This window comes from Chenopodium album, chromosome 12 (assembly GCF_948465745.1).
Source record: "Chenopodium album chromosome 12, dcCheAlbu1.1, whole genome shotgun sequence".
NCBI lineage: Eukaryota > Viridiplantae > Streptophyta > Magnoliopsida > Caryophyllales > Amaranthaceae > Chenopodium > Chenopodium album.
Genome location: NC_137845.1, coordinates 32,305,257 through 32,327,212, shown reverse-complemented (window position 1 = coordinate 32,327,212; position 21,956 = coordinate 32,305,257). Strand labels below are relative to the sequence as shown.

At 35.0% G+C, this 21,956-nt stretch overlaps 1 protein-coding gene and 1 non-coding gene across 2 annotated transcripts; one reads left to right on the top strand and one right to left on the bottom strand.

The window, feature by feature from the left end:
* Window positions 1–321: 321 nt before the first annotated feature.
* On the bottom strand, window positions 322–427 carry LOC145573364 (small nucleolar RNA R71). The gene has a single exon (XR_014097409.1). It is a non-coding gene; the product is annotated as a small nucleolar RNA R71 (small nucleolar RNA).
* A 13,223-nt stretch (window positions 428–13,650) lies between these two features.
* On the top strand, window positions 13,651–19,841 carry LOC145572312 (uncharacterized). The gene is made up of 5 exons (XM_081631302.1): window positions 13,651–13,977; window positions 14,524–15,111; window positions 15,830–16,235; window positions 16,340–16,417; window positions 19,478–19,841. Coding segments are annotated over exons 1-5 (1,128 nt in total). The 5' UTR covers window positions 13,651–13,975; the 3' UTR covers window positions 19,532–19,841.
* The last annotated feature ends 2,115 nt before the right edge of the window (window positions 19,842–21,956 follow it).

Here is a 21,956-nt window from a genome sequence, read left to right as displayed (position 1 = left end):
GTGGAATTGCTCCACCTACAACATCGGCAAATGATTTTGAAATAAGGCCAGAAATGATCACTTTGATAAAGAGGCGACAATTTAGTGGGGCCAAGCATGAAAGCCCACTAAACCATCTCAAGGAGTTCGAAAAATATTGCAATACTATCAAGGTGAACGGAGTTTCCCAAGAATTCATCCGCCTCAAGCTCTTTCCCTTTTCTCTCATAGGGCGTGCTTCGGAATGGCTAGACAAGGAGTTTAAGCCGAATTCTCTAAGGACATGGGACGAGGTTACCAAGGAATTTTTATCCCGTTTCTAACCTCAAAAGAAAACGGCGGAGGCTAGAGCTTTGATTCAAGGTTTCAAACAAAAGCCAAGTGAGAGCCTCTATGAAGCATTGGAGAGATACAAAGAGTATCAAAGAGAATGTCCTCACCACGGAATTCCTATTTACCAAATTATTCAAATCTTCTATGGAGGCCTTAGCCCTCAAGGAAAATCATGTTTAGATGGAGGAGCCGGAGGTCCTATCATAAACAAAACAGAAGAGGAAGTGGTGGACACAATTGAAGACGTAGTGAGGTATTATAGAGATTGGCAAGATGGAGAAAGAGAGTCAACTAGCAAGAGTAGCTCTTCGGTGTACTCGGTTAATCATCTTAATGCAATCAACAATATATCCTCACAAATGACAAACTTGGGGAAGGAGATGTCCGCTATCAAAGCTAAGTTGGAAAGTGCCACATACCAAGTTTCAAGTCTTCCCTCTCAATCTAAGGGGAGAGGTATGTCTTCTAATTCTCAACCCCCTCCTTCTTCTAATAACATGCCTAGTGGATTCTTGTTTTGTGATGATTGTGGGTCGTATGATCATGATGTTTCTAGTTGCCCTCATGCATATATGGATGTTTGTGATGATCAAGATCGAAATGTGAATGAGCATGTGAACTATGTGTCAAATAATCATGATTCTAGGTTTGAGAATCAAAGAGGTCAATGGAATAGGAATTACAACAATCATGGCAATTTTGACAACTACAACCAAGGTGGTGGTAATAGGAACCGTGGGAACCAAAATTCCCGATGGAACTATAACAACCAAGGTTATAGTAGCCAAAATCATAACCAAAATTATGCTAATCATAACCAAGGTTATGGTAACCATAATCAAGGTAGAGGTAATTGGAACAATCAAAATAGGGGAAATTTTCAAAATAATTCTCAAAGGGGTCCCCCACCCGGATTTGCTCCAAAGACCCAAAATGATAATTCCTATGTTCATTCTTCTTCTTCTTCTTCTTCTTCTTCTTCTTCTTCTTCTTCTTCTTCTTCTTCTTCTTCTTCTTCTTCTTCTTCTTCCAGGACTAATTTAGAGGAAGTCATTAAGAATCAAATCAAGTTGTTGAACACCTACATGACGGTTAGTGATAAGAAATTCAATGAAGTGATGACTCATAACAAGATGTTAGAGACCCAAATCACTCAACTAGCCAATACCTTGAAAGAGAATTCTAGCCCTTCTTCTCTACCCTCTCAAGGTCTTGACCCCAAGAAACCGGTCTATTCTATCACAACTAGAAGTGGCAAAGTGCTTGAGGAGAGAGTTTCTAATAGGAGTCAAGACAAGGAGAATATGAGTGATTCAAGTCAGGAAAAAGAGAGTAATGTGTTAAAGAAGGTGAGTAAGAAACCAAAGAGGAAAAGAAGAGTGATGAAAAAGTGCAAGAGGAGGTGATCAAGCCCAAACTTCCATATCCCCAAAAGTTTTTGAAAAACAAGCTTGATGAACAATTTGGGAGATTTCTTGATATGCTTAAGGAGGTTCATCTTTCAATCCCTTTTACCGAAGCCATGACCCTAATGCCTAGATACTCTAAGTTCCTTAAGGAACTCTTGAGTGGCAAGAGAGAGTGTAATGATATAGATTTGGTGGAGGTTGGGGAATGTTGTAGTGCTCTTATTCATAATGACTTACCCAAGAAAATGAAAGATCCGGGTAATTTCTCCATTCCTTCCAAAATCAAAGGAAAGTTGTTCCAAAATGCTCTTTGTGATCTTGGTGCTAGTGTGAGTATCATGCCTTATTCGGTCTTTAGGTAGCTGAAGCTAGGTGAGCTTCTTCCAACTAACATGACTTTGCAATTAGCCGATCGATCTATTAAGTTTCCAAAGGGAAGAGTTGAAGATGTTCCCCTCAAGATAGGAGAGTTCACCATTTCGGTTGATTTTATTGTGCTAGAGATAGCGGAAGATGATAACATACCTATCATTCTTGGGAGACCTTTCTTAGCTACTTCGGGAGCTTTGATAGATGTGAAAGGAGGTCTTATTACTTTGAGAGTGGTAACGATAAGGCTAGTCTTGATCTTAAGTTGATGCATGAATCTTTGTCTCTTGTGAATGGAATTATGTGTGTAAATTCCCCGCAACCCAATGATAATGTTTGTATGATTGTTTCTTCTACTAACAAAGTTCTTGAGGTTTTTGATGATGTGCCTTTGAGTGTTGAATGCCAGAAGGTTAGTGAAGAGAACAAGGTGCCTTTGAAGCTTAAGGATGAGGAAGTGATTGATATTCCTCTATGGTTTGAGCTCTACCCTCAAGAAGACGAGGTTGACTCCAAGTGTGTTGATGGTGAGAAGTCGTCCACTAGAAGGAGTAAGAAGACAAAGAAGAAAAAGAAAGCTTTTAGAAAGAAGAAAATGAATTCGAAGCAACTTAAGCTTGTTTCAGAAGTTTTATCAAGTGAGAGTTCATCAAGCAACGATGTAAAGTTGCTAAGAATTGAGGAAGAGTTTGTCCCCTCTACCACTTTGAATAAGGTGGTTTTCTTTGACCCTCCATGATTTGGAAGAAGGGTCGAGCTAATGACGTTAAACAAGCGCTTCCCGGGAGGCAACCCGGTTTTCTAACCCTTTTCTTTTGATTTTTCATTTTTCTATATCTCTTTTATTTTTGAGAATTTATCTTATTCTTCTTTGTTTTCTTGATTTTAGGTGCCATGAGATTGGATCAATGAAAATTTCGAACAATTTCGGTGTTAATTCAAGGTTTCTCGAGGTTTGGTTAAGCTTAGGTGAAGAAGCTTGTTGGGGTTTTATGCTCTCGTGTTTGCATTTTCATTAATTTTCTATTCTTTTTCGAGTGAGTTTTCAACTATCTCGTTAATGCAAACACGAGAGTATTTTCATGGCCGAAATTTTCTTGCTTGGTGCGCACGCATCATGTGTTGCGCGTGCGCACCAAAGGAGTCAGATATCTTAGCTCATGTTATTGAAATATGGCGATTTTTGAACCCCCTTGGTGCGCACACACCAACATCCCTGCGCACGCACCAAGAGGGTCAGATTTTTTTTGGCCTGCTTTTGGTGCGTCTCAAGCGAGAATCAGCCCCCCCAGCCCCTACCTGGTGCGCAGCACCTCCTGGCTGCGCGCACGCACCAGGTAGGCAGCGTTTTTGGCCAATGTTGCAGCCCCGAACTCGCAGCAAAGCCTCCCCCTTGTCGTCGCTGGTGTGCACGCACCAACCCCTCTGTGCGCACGCACCATCGACAGCAGCCCCCCCTGTTTCGTGCCCTTTCTCCCTAGTTCACCCCCTTTATTCACCCCATTCTCTCTCCTCGACCTCCCCTTCATTCTTCTACTCCTACATTGCCTTCAAAACCCCTAAATCTCTTTGAAAACTCAAGCTTATTCACCCTTTTTTATTATCAATTTATCACAAATTACATTAACCTCATCTCAAATCTTTCAAAAACAACACAAAAAAAAATTTGAAATTTTCGATTCTATTTACGAAAAGTTGGGGCTAATTCAAATTATTGAGGATTTGTTTTGGTGCTTGAATCTTAACTTTGGGTGTTCTAATTTTTTCTATATTCATCAATTGTGCAATTTGCAAGTAATTCAAAGCTTCATTGAGGTATAATTTCTCACTTTCTAGTCATCTTCTTCCTCATTTTTGAAGCTTGAAACTCTTGTTTTTGCTTTCATGGTAGAACTCCATTGTTGGTTCTTTTAACTTGTAATTTGTGTTGAATGATGTTATTGGATGTTCAATTGAAGCTTTTTCATGATGAATTTGTATACCTTGCTTGATTCCTTGATTCACCATTGTTTGTCATTTTCTCTCTCATGGGTATTCTATATGATAGTTTCATTTCTTTTATAATTCAATGTCTTGGGATTAATTTGCTCATAATGATTCATGATTTGGTCTCTTGTGTCTAATTTTGCCTTTAATTCATGAATAGTTGCTTCAAGCTTATGTCTCAATATTCATGGCATTGTTCATGTGTGACCATTTCTTGTTTCATTTTTGATTGAATAATATTTGTGCTTGATTTTAGTGAAATTTCTCTTGAATATTCTTGAACAATGATAATTGTAAATGAATTGCTCATGAATTTATTTGCTTCTTATAGATGGTTCCCATCCGTTTATTTTCATACATTTTATCTTTTATATTATTCTTTTCTTTTGTAATGAAGTTACTAACAATCTTCTTTGTATATAGTCTATATTCTTTCTCACTTTGTTTCGTCGCTTATGCTTTAGATATTGATGCTTCACAAAGGTGCTCTTTCACTTTGTTTAATGAAGCATAGCTTCGACACCTGGTGAGATCCTTCTGTTTTTCTTTTTATTTTCTTCTCTTGGATGCTTAGTTTAGGTTTAGACTTAGGAGAAGTTGAACGGTTCGAGGACGTTTGCTTTTTAACACCCTAGTGTGTTTGGGAGCATGGGCGTTGTGGCCGAATGTTCACTTGTTTGTTGATTGGGATTTATGTGTGTTAGCATTACTTCCTTGTTACTTTCTACTTCTCCTTTACTTTTCTATTTTTCACTTCATTTCCCTTTTCTTTTTTTTCTTTTTCTTTTGGTTTTCTTTTTCCTTCATGTTTTCCTTTTCTCTTTTTCTTATTCTTTTCTTTTCTTTCTATCCCTTACTCTCATTATTTTGTTTTTAGTCCTTTTCTTTCCTTTAAAAAAATATATAAAACAAAACGAAAAAAATAAAACAAAACTTGTTTTTGTAAATATGAATAAAATGTTTTTGAGGCATTTCTTTTCTTTCTTCATCTTTTTGCTTTTACTTTGGACTTAGTACCACTTGAACTTGCACATTGGCTATTTTTCTTCCTAAATACAATAGTTTGCACGGTTTGAGATTGTCTTTGGTTGACTCTAGGATAGGGTATGCTAAGGTAGAGGTTTAGACCTTTTGGGGCCTTGAAGTCGGATTCTTTTGGTTTGTGGTAAGACGGAGTTGCTTCCTTTGGTGGATTTGACAACTTTAGTAAGTTTTTGCTACAACCGTGTGAGGATTTTTCTTTTTCAAGCCTTCATCATTTTTGATTGTGCGGTGTGGATCCTTAACCTTTGCATACCTAATCTTGAATCTTGACTCATAATTCTCAAACACGAGACCGAACCAACTAGGAAGGACAAAGGCAATTTTTCGGGGTGGTAATTTTTCATTTCTAGGATTTTCTTCTTTCTTTTTAGTTCATTGGGTTTACATTTTCCATCTTTCTAACCATTTGAGCCTTTCCCCTTCTTTTCAAGCCACATCTTTAGAACTTTGAGCCTTTTGTTTATTTTTGTTCCATTTTTGGTTTTTGTGAAGCAAATGGTCATGTTTTTGGAGTTTGTGGTCTAAATGGTTGGATATTGGTTTTATTTGTAAGCAAGCTCTTCTTTTGTATATATTGTGAATAATGGCAAATGAATAAATCGAAAAAGCCGTCCAAAGTTAAAAAAAAGGCAAAGACATAATAAATGAAAAATCGAAAAAGCCGTCCAAAGTTAAAAGAGGCGAGGAAAATTGCCTTGATAAAATGAAAATTACAAAAAAAAAAAAAAAAAAAAAAAAAAAAAAAAAAGGAGAGAAAAAATGTGAAAATGAGAAAATTCACAAAACAGTTTGATGTGATTCTTTTCCCTTTTCAAGCATTGAGGACAATGCTTCCATTTAGCTTGGGGGAGAAGCGTTTACGCTTTTTGTATATATGCTTGAGGATATAGCTTTGAATAAGCTTGGGGGTATTAGTTTGTTTTTGTTTGGTGACTTCTTGGTTTTGGTGTCGAGGTTTGGCCGATCTTTGCTTCATAACCTAGGTGTACCACCAAATTCTAAATTTTAAGCCTACCCCTAACCTTTTGCCCTTACGTTACAACCTTTGGGAAAGTCCTTTCGACCTAGTGGTTGAGTCATATACCGAGGGAGGGCATTATGAGTTAAAGCCTAAGGAAAAGGGATGCAAGGTCAAGATGCCGAGAACCCTCAAATTCTATTCTTTTTCAGTTCCTTCAAGGAAGCATAGAGACGCTTACTAAGGGAAGATTTGAAGCCATTAGGGAGAACGCGGTTAGATTGGTTGGGATGAAAGTGGATTGCGCCTCATTAGTTCTCTATGCTTAGCATGCCCTCTGTTTCAATCAACCCTTGATATCTTAAAACGTGCTTACCATTGTTGTTTTAGAAAGTTTGATATCCTTCGTGCTTTGATCATGTGCAAATGTCCATTGTATAAGCATTTCTTTTCTTTTCAAGGTTTTAAACTTTCTCTTTTCTTTTCTTATGCTTTGCCTCCCTTTTAATAAAAAGAGTTATAGGTTAACCTCTTTGGAAACCTTTACGAGAGCATCACTCGTCCTCTAGGGCGATCTAGGGGTTTAAATGGCTTGTCTTTAGTTGCTAAAATTGACCGTGATTCCTACGAAAGTGAGTTAGTGTATATCCTCATCTTCTCTAGTTTTCTTGTTTCTTTCTTTGCTTGAATAGTGTTATCATTTTCCCTTGGGTTTGATTTTTTTTTGCTCAAGGACGAGAAAAATTTTAGCTTGGGGGAATTTGATGAGCGTCGTTTATGGCGCTCAAAAGAATGAGATTTAGGTTCATTTTCTTTATTTCCTTTCATCATTTTCATATAATTTTCTTAGTTTTATTTGATTTTCCATTTTTATAATCCACTTTGGTTCTCGATTAGTTTTTACAAGTTTTTCATATTTTTAGTTGATAATTCATAGTTTTAGTTTTAGTTTTATTTTGTTATGCTTTCTCTCTTTGTTTTATTTATGTTTTGTAGGTGAATAATCAAGTCAATTTGCTCATTTTGGGGCTGCCTTCCTCGCGGGCATCATCTCGAGTGCTATGATGATGGGGATGCTCGGGAGTGTGGAGTTTGATCAAGCAAAGCGAAGGAGCCAAGGCCTCGTGCACCACACAGTGGGTGCGCGCGCGGCACAAGGGTGCGTGCGCGCAGACCCAGCTGTGCGCGCGCGCGGCTGGTGGGTGCGTGCGCACGGCCCTGTGCGGCCTTCTTCGCTCGATTTTTCTATTTATAGTTTTGAATTTCTTTTTTATGAGGACGGAACTTTTGTACTTTAGAGAGATAATTTTCCAAAAATAGTAGAGAGAGAAGCTTAAGATTTACTTGTTTGTACTTGAATTTGATCTTAGATTTCAATTGGATCTTGAAATTCCTTCTTCAATTCAATGAAAGTTTGTAAAATTTCTTTCCCTTGATTTACTTTTAATGCAATTCTTTCTAGTTTCTTGAATTTTTATTGAGATTACATTCCTTGCTCTAGAATTTGTTGATTGATTGATTTTCTTTTGATTAAGCTTTAAATGAATATGAATTTGATTGAATTTGTTTTGTTCCTTAATTTCACCATGATTAGTGATTAGATTAGTTGCTAGGGAGAAGGGGAAGCATGCTTGATTGATTATTTTTGCTAGTTGATGATACTAAATTGATTGGATTATTGCAATTAAATTGGTTGACATAGTTGTGCATGTGATTAATTAAACTAGGAGTGATCAACCTATAAGATTAATCTAGATTGCATTGCAAATTTCAATGACATGAACCCTTGATTTGAGAGTTGCTTTAATTGATTGAATTTGATTGTGATTTTCCTTGTTAGCCATTCATAGTGAACCCTAGCTTGGCTTATAGAAGATGCCTTTTGGATTCCTTTGATTTCAACTATTGTTTGTCCCTTGTGATGTTGAATCAATTGAGTGATCTATAAATTAGCATAATCATTGAGCTTGCGTCAGGAACCTATATCCCTAGTATCTAGCATATTGAATTCTTTGATTTTTCTAGCTTCTTGACATTTTAGTTACCAACCACAACCATTTATATTCTTCGAATTAGCTTGACATAGGCTATAGCATCGTTCCTACTCATTCCTTTGGGTTCGACCCTTCACTTACCATATACTTGTATTAGGTTGGTCGAGTGTTTACAAATTAGGTTTGGCTCTAGGGAGAGGTAGATAACGACCTACATTTTCCTCTTGTCAGCACCGAATGATGATGATGGACACCAAGGAGGCAGATCCAAAAGCACTTGACAGTGGGTTCAACACCCCTCCTTCATGAGAGAGCGGCTTGAGAGCGCAAGAGCTAAAACTTGAAGAATCTGCTTCTTTGCATCTTGAGCTTTCCTATTGCCATAAGCTTGCTCCAAAAGCATCTTCCACCTTAGTAAACCACCAATATCAAGACCCGGACCTCGTACAATACCTACAACCATGAAAAGAGAGCAAATAAAGGAGAAAAGACTAGAAAAACCATAGAAATGCACAAAACCACAAAATAAGAGAGAAAAGGTAAAACAAAAGGCCAAAGCATAAAACTAAGCATTTATTAGGAAGAAAAGCTATGAAAAGAAGGTAAAAACAACCTAAATACTCATCAAATGGGTGCCATTTATGACACCCATCAATCCCTATCTATCTAGAGTTAGACTTGGGGGCTTGAACCCACATCACTTAACTTACCTAGCCTAAAGAGTCATCATCTTTGACTCTTCTCACATCTATTTCTATCACCATAGCCTTTGCTGCCAGCCTTAGTATTACTTTCACATACTTCACACACATATTCATGATCATCCTTCCCTTAGGAACCTCTTATCATAAAATCTTGTTCCCACACCATGCATGCTTCACGACAACATACAGCAAGGTCATCATCATTCGATATCATTATCACAAATGTAATTAGCTTCCTGACCTAGGTACATTTATCAAGATGTCATTAGCTCCCTGACCTATGTAACATTCACTATTGCATACATTACATATCGTGCTTAGCTCCCTGACCTAAGCAAATTTCATTATTTCATGCATTACTCAACAATCACCATTGTACACGTCCTTAGCCTCCAAACCTGAGTGATGTTCAAGATTGTTTTTTCATACACTATATATGATGTTTAGCTCCTTGACCTAAGCAACATACACCAACAATAAACTACGATTATATTGTGCTTAGCTTCATGACCTAAGTTCATTAATTGATCGTGTCACATGATGTAATTGTCCTTAGCCTCCTGGTCTAGGAATATTCATCATGGATACAATATTTTCAAGATGAGCAATTCAATTTTTCAAGAAGAAAATCCATGCGATTCATCTCGCTTTGCTCAACGAGGAAGTTTAAAACTTCTTCCCTTTTTCATGTCTTTTCTTTTGGGGAAGTTCAAAAACTTTTCAATTTTTTTTCAGCGTGGAAGTACAATACTTCTTCAATTTTTTATCTTTTTTTTTCTTTTGGGGAAGTTCAAAAACTTTTTAAAAATTTTTATCGAGGGAAGTTCGTAAACTCTTACTTCATTTTTTTATGTCTTTCTTTTTCGAGAGGAAGTTAGTACCCTCCACTCATGACAAAAAAATGACGAATTTTTTTTGCATTTTCAGTTGTTTGTCTCTGCACACACACTCAAACTGTACATATACACACACAGTCAATAGTCATACACATGTCATGTCGTGTCAAGTTAAGCTTGGTCAAGTCAGTTGGTTAAGTCAATCATTGTCTATACGAGTCCTTTGCAAATTCTATTTTGCAGGTCTCAAGTACAATCAAACAATCATCATCAGACATTTATCAAACACCCAATGATCATCTCTCGAGGCGAGGATAATTCATGTTGCCAGTTTCTCGGGGCGTAGAGGCTTGTAAATTTTCATCATTAGACAAGCTTTTCCCGAGGAGTGGAAAATTGTCGGTCGTTGCACACTTGTCAAGGGGTATAAGTCGACGATTCACGTTGCAAGTTTCTCGAGGTGTAGAGGCTTGTAATTTCTCATCATCAGACAAGCATTTCCCGATGCGTGGAAAATTATTGGTCGTTGCAAACTTCTCGAGGCCTAGAAGTCGACAATTCACATTGCAAGTTTCTCGAGGCGTAAAGGCTTGTAATTTCTCGTCATCAGACAAACTTTTCTCGAGGCGTGGAAAATTTTCGGTCGTTGCACACTTCTCAAGGTGTAGAAGTTGGTGATTTTGTCCCAAGGCGTGGACACTTAATGTTATTCCCGGAGTATAGAATTTCACTTGTAAGTTACTCGCGGCGTAGGAGCTCACAATAGGGTTCCTAGGGCGAGGAAACTATCACACATCAATCTTCTCAAGGCGTGGAAGATCACCATTAAGTGAGTTGTTCGAGGCGTAGGAGCTCACGATAAGGTTCCTAAGGCGTGGAAACTATCTCATATCATTCTTCCCGAGGCGTGGTAAATCATCATCTAGTGGATTGCTCGAGGCGTAGTGGTTCATAATAGAATCCCCGAGGCGTGGAAAATCATCATTTAGTGGATCGCTCGAGGCATAGTAGTTCACAATAGAATTCCCGAGGCGTACAAAATTATCATCCGGTGGATTTCTCGAGGCGTAGAAAGCTACCAAACGTATTTGTTACCAATACACTAGTGTCAGATACGCATTCTATCTCTTCACTCTTTTATTTGTGGAACTAACGTTTTTCTGCAGGTATCGGCGTATACAGAGTGATTTAGGTCGGAGAACCTCTTAAATCATTCTCCGTCCCAATCGACTACTTTGATTATCGTTTTCGAAACTTATGTTTCTAACAACTCGGTCAAAGTGGGGGCTTCTGTAGACACCTAAAAATGTCTCCCCAAAACCAAACCAGATGATGAACAACCTTTCACTGTCGTTATTGGTCGGGTCGAGTATCTAATCTCGAAAGTGCTTAAAATCCACATTCAGTTAAATATAGCCTGCAAATCAGTCAATAGATCAGTCCAAATGTTTGGTCAAAGCATAGTCTAACCCGCATTTCAACCCAAACCATTTTAAATCCATTATAATTCATTTCGTTTTATTTATTAATTAAGCCCGATTACTAAATAATAAAACCCTAAGACTGAAATAAGTTTGGAATAGTTAAAACGGCGCCTAATTATCACGTGCTTAATGCTTAAGGAAAAGGTTAAAATGAATTTGGACGGATTTCTAGAAAACAGATTTGTCGTGTCAAGACAAAAATGTCGTGCCACGACAATCCCTTCCATGTCACGGCAAATTCTACCGTGATGTGACAATCTGCTAGGGTTTCTCAGCGGCACTTTTCAAATCTAGGGTTTCGTGCATCACCCTACTCATATCCTCTATAAATACGAGGCTGATTTCTTAGTCTCGGGGCACCAAAATCATTCTCTCTTTCTTTCTTATGCTTTAGTGTAAACACTAGTGCGACCTTCCCTATTATTTCACAAAATTCCTCCTCAGAGCACTCCCCGGAGTTTATACTTTACCTGAAGTTCTTCACTTAAACCAAGGCGTGAAAGGTAGAACTGTTTGAGGGTTTGGCCCCAAATCAACTCTAGTTTAATTTGATTTAATTGCTATTATTTTTTTTTATTATTTTTCTTGAAATTACTAACGCATTTATTGTTTTATATTTGCAAGCAAACGCAATCAAAGTAAGGAATCATGTGCCTTTTGTTCCTTTTATATTTCTAACGATTTTTGTTATGTTTTTCATATACTAATCATTGTTGTTATTGCTGAATTGCTTCCAATGTTGATGTTGATTCTTTTATATTTATGATCACCATATTGCATGTTTAAAGGAAATATGCAATTGAATACTACGCCTAATAAGATAATTTGGATGACCGGTTTAGGTTTCTTTTTAATCTTGTTGTTTAATCAAGTGATCACAATATTTTAGAATTATATGTTGCATTAACATTCAACCAATTTAGCTTAATAATAGATTAGAGCAAATTGAATCTTTGTTTGTATGCCTTTGAGATCACAGGAAATACTTTTCACTATAAGAATCGAGTAAAGGCCAATACGGGCATATATGACTCCATTACTCACTTCGTACCATTATCCCTGATCCTCATTTCTTGGTTCCGAACCATATGAAGTGAGTAATCTCATGTATTATGAATGGGGTGTAACCTTCACGAGTCAATTGTTGTTTCCTATCGTTGTCCTTTAGGCCCTTTTTGGTTGAAGGAATTTGAAAGGAAAAGAAAAGAAAGGAAAGAGTTTTAATCATGTTCCCATGTTTGGTTGAATTAATAACATGAGAATTCAAAGGAAAGGAAGGGAAGTGGGAGGAAAGTTCCTTTACAAATTTTTAGCTTTCCTTTCCTCCCAAAATTGGAGAGATTCGACTAGAAAGAGAAACATAAAAGTTATCCTTTATAAAATTTCTTTCTCTTCCCTTCATTTTCTTTAATTAACTAAATATTGAAAAATAATAACACCTTCCTTTCCCTTCCCTTCCTTTCTCTTCTTTCCCTTTACTAATATTGAACCAAACAAACCCTTAATCATGGCTGCCTTAAATGATCCGTGAGCATTTTACAAGTTCCTTAAAAACTTGTTGACGACTCCCTATTTTCCTTGTCCCAAATCGTATAATGTCAATTCTCACTTCCTACGAGTGCCAAGCATATTCACTACATGCTTACGTACGTGCGCTTCGAATGACGTCCATAGGCGGTAAGTCTCAAAAACCTTTTAATTGGTTTCAATAAATAGATCTCATCTTTAGATTATGATTTTTCTCGTGTGTTTATTTTTTTTTTTCTATTTGTATGGCGAGAATTGAAGATCTAGGGTTTCATAATCTTCAAAAGAATCTAGAGGACCAAATGAGTATTTTCACTCAAACGGCTACACATCAGTGGATTTCAAGTCGAATCAGTGCTAACTCACATATTGTATTGTTTCAGATGAAGTTTTTTATTAAGACGATTGTTGATCAAATCCGTGATGTATTTAACTTTAAGGTGTTATGTACTTGTGCTGAAATTTTTAATCTCTTAAGTTTTATATGTAAGTGTCGTTTGGATATATTATATTAATGAAATCCCTTTTCTTCTTGTAAAAAAATAAAAATAAACCAGAATTGAAAGGACCTGATGATAATCAGCCCATATAATCATCGATTCGGTTATAAGCCAAACCAGTATGAACCCGAACCTGCTTCCAAATGACCTATATCAAATCAAACCAATTATGACCCAAATCATTTACAACCTAATTTGCATAATGGACCCAAAAATTGAACCAAATTGCCCCACAAATCAAGTGATCCCGTTACAAACCCACTCATTACAAATCGAAACGAAATTGACCGTGCTAAGTCTAATAGCAACCATAACTGAAAGCCCAAATACGAGACGAACCATCTTCGAATCCAACCAAGAGTTGGACCCAAAAAATAGGAATATTGCAATGAATAAAATGAGTTTTTTAAAAACGGGCTGACGTTAACACTAATCAATACTTGACCCTATGAAAATTGAAACAAGTAGAAAGGGCATAAATGACCAACCACCACAACTTTATAATACTTCGTAGTTGACAAAACTATATCCCCCCTCTACATCATCATACTTAAATTGTCGCCATTTCTGTAACTCAAGCTTCTCTTTCTTCTTCTCTCTATTTCTCTTCACTTACCTTACTTTCTCTCTCCTCCCTCTTAAACTCCCACAATTCAACCCCTTAAACTGAGATTCACGACTTTGCTGCTATTTTTGTCCTCAAATTTTGAATTATTTTTGTAGAAATATTCAAGGGGAAGAAGATCTTTGATACTATGAATGAATTCCTCGTCTCGATACACGATTCATACTCTTGTCAAATTGTTCACATGTTGAAGATCTAATGTCGATTTGGGCTTCGTTTAATTTATAATGTAATGCTTCCGGTTTTTCTGTTTACTTTCAAATTTTTCTCTCATTTTAGTTTTCATTCACTTTGGTAGTTTAAGAGATCTGACAAATTGTTGGTGTTCAAAACAAGAAATTATTCATGGTGTAACAAAATATTTGAGTAGTATTTATTTTCATGGTTTTTTCGTCTTATTATAATTTCATCTTTTCCTTATTAGTTAGTTTAGTTGAAGCTCGTTTGTTTCTCAAATTTGCGGAAATTACAACTACCAAATTGCTAAAACTTTTCAATTTTTTAATGGAGTGTTTTTTTTTCCCTAAATTTGTCATATTATTATTTAGCAGTATGTTTCTAATTGTATGTTTTGTAACTGAATTGGCAAATTTGAGATCAATTTTAAGATTTCAGAACGAATTAAATTATAAGTATAAGGTGAAAAAAATAGTTGTAACTACTGTATAATCTCATTCTATGTTGCAATTTTACAATTAGATCTTATAGTTTCACCGGATCTTACAAGATTATCTCGCTCAACAACTCAATATAATGAATACATATATTTTTACAGGTATCAGACAATGAGCCCAGATAATTTGGGTTCAAATAGCATTAGAAAATCAAATACAAACAACTTCAAATCAAGTAAAGAAGATCATCAAAACGGCGGCGGCGAAAACGGAAGAATAGCAAATATTGTTACTGTGACGACGACTACAACATCACCTAGTAACAGTTTGGAAGGAAATGGAGTAATACACAAATCTCCTCCAAAAACAAATCAACAAAATGAAAACAATCACCACCATCACCACTCCGCCGCATCGAGTTCTTCAGGTGTCAATCCGAGCCATGAAAGCAGCCCAAGCCGAAGCAACGCCTGCCTCGGCGGAGGCGGAAGTAGTGGTGATATGCTGCTACAATGGGGTCAGAATAAAAGATCGAGGTGTTCAAGGACAGAAAGTCGGTCCATGGTTAGTGTTGTATTGGACAAACATCATACAAGTAGTAATAATCATGTAATGCCACCTCCACATCCAAATTCAATTCCAACTCCGCCGTCTTTTCCGTCCATTTCTACTAGTAATGGTAGTAGAATTGGTGGTTCTACCAGAGTTCGACACCAAGGATTACTCTATAACAAAGATACCAAAAATAGGTATTTATTGTTTGATTTCTTTCATTCATTTTTCATAATAAGAACTTGGTTTTGAATTGATTAATAAGGGTAATTTTCAAAATGTAATTATCAGTTTCTTAGAAAAATATTTAATGGGTTTTTGGTTTATTGATTCATCTTGTAAACTCTATAATTGATGGATCTAATAATTTTTTTTTTTTTTTTTTTTTTTTCTGGTTAGAGAAGATTGGTGATTTATTGACTATTATACCCTCTTAAAAAGAAGAGTTTTGTTATAATCTATTCTCATTATTATGATGATGGGGTAGTGGGCTTATTGGGTATATAAATAAAAAATACTCCGTAAATAATAATGATTTGAAAATATAAAAAGTTTTTTCTTAAAATTTCCAAATTCCAGCTATTAAGCTATATATGGTGATTTTCTCCCTTGTCAGCAATTGAGGGAGAAGGTTAGGGGCTTAGGGTGTGATGTATTCATTCTAGTATTTCTTTAGTTATTTACTTTGTTTATACCCTTTTTAACCCTCTACATGTGGATAAAAATAAAAAAGACACACTAATCCTAATCACTGTTGTATGTTTTTTGCTTTCTTAGAAGGATATATATATAATATAAGTGTATATAACTTTTCCTGTAACCTGTAATTTATAAATTGTTGCGGCCAACAGTCTTAAACAAATTCTGCTGTTAAATTGTTGTTGTTGTTGTTGCTGTTGTTGGTGTGATGCATAGCGCGTCGCCGTCGAGGAATGGCGGTGGTAGTAGCCGTCCGATTTCTAGATCTACTGTGGGGAAGCGATCCCCATCTTGTACCGAGAAGAATGATAAGAAGGTATCATCTTCAGGGGCAATTAGGAAAGTGAAATCAGATGATTCTTTAGCGCCCCATACAAGCAATGGAAATCATCATGTTGAATTAGCTCATGTAGACCATGAGCACGGTGGTGGGGGTGCCGCCTCGATGGCACGGTCTCCGATGGCGGACACCGAAAAAGGAGGTAATGAAGTGGTTGAATGGCCAAGGATTTACCTATCACTTTCAAGAAAGGAAAAGGAAGATGATTTTTATGCAATGAAGGGTACTAAACTACCTCATAGACCCAAAAAGAGGGCTAAGGCTGTTGATAGAGCCCTTCAGGTAATTCTATTTGTTTCTTGTAATTGGAATTAATTAATTTCGAATATTATTAATTTTAGGACAAGTTTTCAATTTAATTGCTCATTTTTATTTTGTGGTTCTAGTATTGTTTTCCAGGTCTTTGGCTTTCTGATTTGACGAGGGCAAGATATGAAGTTAGAGAAAGAAAGAGTGCCAAGAAGGTAAAGATTTATTTATTTTTTTTTTTCCCTTTTTTGTTGTGCGGCTGCTTGTTTGTTTAATACACCCGTGAATTGTGGGTAGTGACCAGGTCTTTATTGCTTTCTTTGAATATCAACTAATTAAGAGAGTTTTGGGTTGTTGGATTTTAAGATAATACGGAGTACTTGTATAAATTATAGATATCTTTGGTTGGATGGCCGAACTATCTTTGGTCAGATAGTCAGATGGAGTGGATGCATAATATAGAGTAATGGATGGCCGATCTATCTTTGGTCAGATAGTCAGATGGAGTGGATGCATAATATAGAGTAATACGAAGTACTTGTACTTTCTCTCTTCGGATTTAGGCCCGATTCATTTCACCTTAAAATAATAATATTAAGTAAAAATAATTTCAGTTTAGTATAAATAAGTTTAATTCAGTAAATATAATTTCAATTTAGGAAAAATAAGTTCAGCTTAATAACAATAATTTCAGTTCAGAAAAATTAAGTTTAGTTGAGTAAAATTCAGTAAGATCCTATTCTCTTCACCTTAAAAAATAATTTCAATTTAGTAAAAATAAATTTAGTTTAGTAAAAATAAATTTAGTTTAGTAAAATTAATTTTAGTTCAGGAAAAATAATTTTAGTTTAATAAAAATAAGTTCAGTTCAGTAAAATTCAGTTTTCTTAAAAAAGAATTATAATAGAAAATCAGCAAAAGTAATTTCAGTTCAGTAAAAATAATTTAAGTTCAGTAAAAATAATTTCAGTTCGGCAAAATTAAGGTGAAGAGGATGGGGCCTAACTATAAAGAAGAATTATAATAGAAAATTAGTAAATGTAATTTCATTTCGGTGAAATTAATTTTAGTTTAGCAAAAATAATTTTAGTTCAATAAAACTAATTTCAGTTCAGCAAAAAATAATTTCATTTCAGTAAAAATAATTTCAATTCAGCAAAAATAAGGTGAAGTAAACGGGGTCTTAGTGTTGTTTTTAATTCCAATGTTACTAGTTTTAGATGAAGTTTATTTAATTAAGGGTTGTTCGAGATTTGTTGAAACACATTTGACGTATGGCAATTTTGATTTTAAAATACGAGTAGAAGTTTTTAAAAATGAACTCCATTTATTATGTGCCAATTAAATAGTAAGCCTTTAAATTTTCCTCCCTATTGTTAAATAAATGAAAAAAATGAAAAAATAAAGGAAAACAAAATAGACTGATTGTACACCCCTAGAGCTAGTTTATCGTGTTTTCCGTTGTAAAAGTTGAGAAACAAAAGATTACATAAGGGAAGCAAAAATCTACCGTATTTTTGGTAAAGGGAATGATTAATTTTTAGTTGGGTAGAAGGAAAAGACAAAGGATAATGCAAGATAAAAGGGAAAATAACATGCCATTTTTCTTTGGACCCATATAAGAAGTTTAACACCTATTCAAAATATATATATATATATATATATATATATATATATATATATATATATATATATATATATATATATATAAGAAGTTTAACAAGATATTATTATTTAGAGTTAAGCATATATAAAGGACCTTAACTTTTACTCTTTTCACCGTTAAGGACCTCTTATTTTTATTTTCACCATTAAGGACCTATTGATACTTTACCGGTGAAACTTAACCACACTAGTTAAATTAATGGGTCCCTTTTAGTTAAATTATAATACTTTATTATTATAAAATTTATATAAATGGTGATTGACTTAAATTTTTTTTTTGGAGAACAAAATTTAATCATACTTACCCCCAAAATGCAAGACTGACGAAACTTATCTTCCTCTAAAATTTAATCATATTGGTATTGAGAACAACTACAAGACTGGCTTAATCTTCAATTAACATAAGTTAGGTTCATATCAAATTCCTTAACTTTTATTTTTTTTATTTTTTTTTATTTTGACATAAAACTGTAAATTAATTGATGTGGTTGATCAATCTTAAGCAACTGAATCTTCTCACAGCAACTTCTTCTTATTCACATTTCGATTTTCATCGATCTTCCTTTTTTTTTTTTTTTTTCCCTTTAATAAATCAGGGGTGCATAGTTAGGAAGGTCGAATAAGATGATTATAATTTTGGCTAATTTTGTTGATGATTCTTTGCAAAAGCAGAGTAAGAATTTTTTGGGAAATAAAAAATGAAAACAATTATGTAATTTTGTTAACAATTACGGAGTATTTTTACACTGAATATGTTTTTGTTAATGTAGTTTAAATTCTGATAATTTAGTGAAGTCAAGTAACATATGGTTCTTTCGAAAAAAAAAATAAATAAATAAATGTAACTTATGGTTGACAGTCAACCTTTGGTTAATGGTAAGTTAAATGTCTGAAATGCTAACCTTAGGTTCTTAAAGATGAAAACAAAAATATGAGGTATTTAAGGGTGAAAAACTCAAAAGTTCAGGTCCTTAATAATGTATGCTTAACTCTTATTATTTATTCTCCCGATTTAAATTTATATGCAACCGTCGCTGATTATATCTCACCACATAAGTGTTGGCTTAGTAGTAAGAAATAAGAATAGGACCTTTTGTTTTAAGGTTAGGTGTTTAATCCCTATTAGTCTACTACGGGCGCTCCCGGTTCAGAACTTAGGCAACTTATCTTCCCTTGCTAAAAAAAAAGGGGTGTTAGTGAAAAGCAAATATGCTTAGAGATGATGGTGTTCATGTTTTAATAATGTTTTTTGGCATTTTTTGGATGATATTTTTTTAATAGGGAAACCAAATGACACTTCACAACATCATTATCAAATATGTTGCTGTAGTTGTTTAAAGTTTAAATGTATACATTTCCTACATTAAGGTTCTCAAGTGTATCCTTTAAATTATACAGACCCAATTTGCAGCAGTTTCTTACAGATTACACTTTTAACTATAATTTCTCTTCAATGTTAGTTCTTGGTTGGCATAGTTGTGGCTAAGTTAGCACTAAGCACAGTTTGAGTAAATACCAATAATTTTTCGTTTAACGCTCTTTTCTTAGTTGGCTAATCTTGGTTAAAACACAAATTTGATGGGTTTTGCTAAACTCTGAACATCTTGCAGCCAAAACGAAGGGGATTGAAAGGACTAGAGACTATGGAAAGTGAATCAGAGTAGAATGCAAGATGAAGCTTCCTCAACGACCGCCCTTTTTGAAGAAACTATTGCCCCCAGCAACCATACGCTCTAATATATTTTGAGAACTATAGCTTTTGCTTCTCTCAAGTATGAGCTCTGTTCTTCAGTTTTCCTTTAGACGGGGGAGGGTGGCGCCTAGTATTTTGAGTTCCTTGACAAGGTCTAGCATTACGGCAAGTAAAGCTTCACCTCGAGGATAAATATATTGAAAAGAATGTAGAGGGTTTTAGGGACAACCCAGCTTGTTGTAATGGTAAATTTGAACATGGATGAGAAGGAAAATATCAAATATGTGCCTTCTTTGTTAATCTGTGTACAGATCTTAATTAAAAATGGTCAAGTGAATACAAGAAAAAAAAAAAAAAGTACTCTGTTGAAAATTTCCTAAAATACTACTGTATGTGCTAAGTAGTGTGTGTCTCCAAAGGAAAAAAAAAAAATCAATGACTAATGTAGAAAGGCCTACATGAACAAATTCATCCTAAATCATTAGTTCACTACTCTACATTACCATACCAACCAAAGAAATATGGCCAAATTAGTAAACTTTTAAGGAAAAATTAATAACAATAAGTCGAACTTTAGGTTGTCTTCCAATATTAAGTTCAATTTTGATTAATTCAAAAATAAGTCTAACTTTGATATCTATTTTTCATAAATGGGTATTTTTACCTGTGACCGGTCAAACAGGTCATCAATTAACTTATACATAATTAACTTTAAATAAAAATTAACTTAATTAATAACAAAATTAATAACCTTAATATTAAATTAAAACACAAAAATTAATAAATAATTTTTTTAAAAATTGAGGTGTCGAGTTTGGTAGTCCTAGGTTTGCGGTGGGCGTCGACTAGGGTGGAGGTTTTAGGGGTCCGATCAACTAAGGTGGAGCTGGGTAGGGGTTTCGCCAACGAGGGCAGGGGGTTGGGAATAGGTGGGGGTTCGTGAATGTTGGATGTGGAATTTGCTGGTCGAGATAGTATATTTGGGTTCAGGAATGGGCTGGGTGGAGTCGCCAACTGGGGTTGGGAGACTGAGAGGGTTTCACGGGCAAGGGTGGGGGCTGGATGGTGTTTTGCCGGTAAGGATGGGGGTTGGATTTTGGTGGTGGCTAGTTGGGTAGGGGGTGGTCCGTCAGTTAGGAGGTTGGTCGTTTTTTTTTTCTTTTTTTTTTATGTTTTTTTTAGAATTAGTTAATTGTGTTCGTTTGATGTTAATTAGGATTTAATTTAATTACACTTTTAGAAAAATTAATTAACACAAATCTCGCAAATAATGTTTTGACACATGGAACATTAACTTGTTATTAACCCATATAATAGGTCATAACTTAATATTTGCAGAGTGACTATAAAAGTTGGCTTATTTTTGAATTAATTAAAGTTAACTTAATAATGAAAGACCACCCAAAGTTCAACTTTTAAGGGATTGCAAAATTTATTTAAGCATAGAGAAATATGTTTCAAAGGGTGTTATACCCTTTCTAGTAGCCTCGTAGAGTCGTAGCTACTTTAGAATTAGCTAATGTATAATTGTAGAATTCGTACAGATTAGGCCTTGTTGGGTTTCTGAGTTGGGTCAAAAGGAGTTCATCTTTTAAATTTTTAATAGGTCAAAACAGATTACGGGTCAATAATGGGCTAATAATGGATGGGTCAATAATTAGGCAAGAAAAAGGGAGGAGACAAAAGTAATTACTCCCTCTGTCCCTTTATTTTTGCCCCATTGCCATTTTTTGAAAAGATAATATAGTCATGAGTGGTTTTGTTAGATTCGTCTCATTATATATTTTATTAATATTATATTTTTATAATTTTTACGTATATGGAAATAAAAATATAGACGTTTTAAAACGCGTCTTGGAGACTGTGCATAGTCAAATGGGGCAAAAAAATAGGGACAGAGAGAGTACATGTCAATATTTGAAAACTATATATTGAGACGTACTTAACAATTGGTTTAAGCTGCATTCTTGTACAGGTATTCTAGCCGCAACACTGGCCCACAAGCCCAATTTTAGATGCGCCCCATTAAAAAAAGCCCCAAACCAAAACGAGTCCACCAAAAAAACTGAACATATCTTTAAAACGTAGCCCACCCAACTGTCATTTATACAAAACAGTCACTTCCAAGTTCCAACAGCTATTTTTCTTTTTAAATATGTGTTTTTTTTTTTAAAAAAATTGTCACTCTCAAACTTAAATTTCTGAAATTTATTACTCCTCTCTTTGATTTTAACTCTCAAACAATCAAACACAATTCACCCCCTCTCCTTAAAAACAACCATAGATATTCGAGATGCGATGAAAAATCAAACCGATTCTCCCCAAAAAAAAATATGTAATTTTATGTAAATATCACTTAATTTTGTTTGAATATTGTTCGATGCTCTATTGTTCAA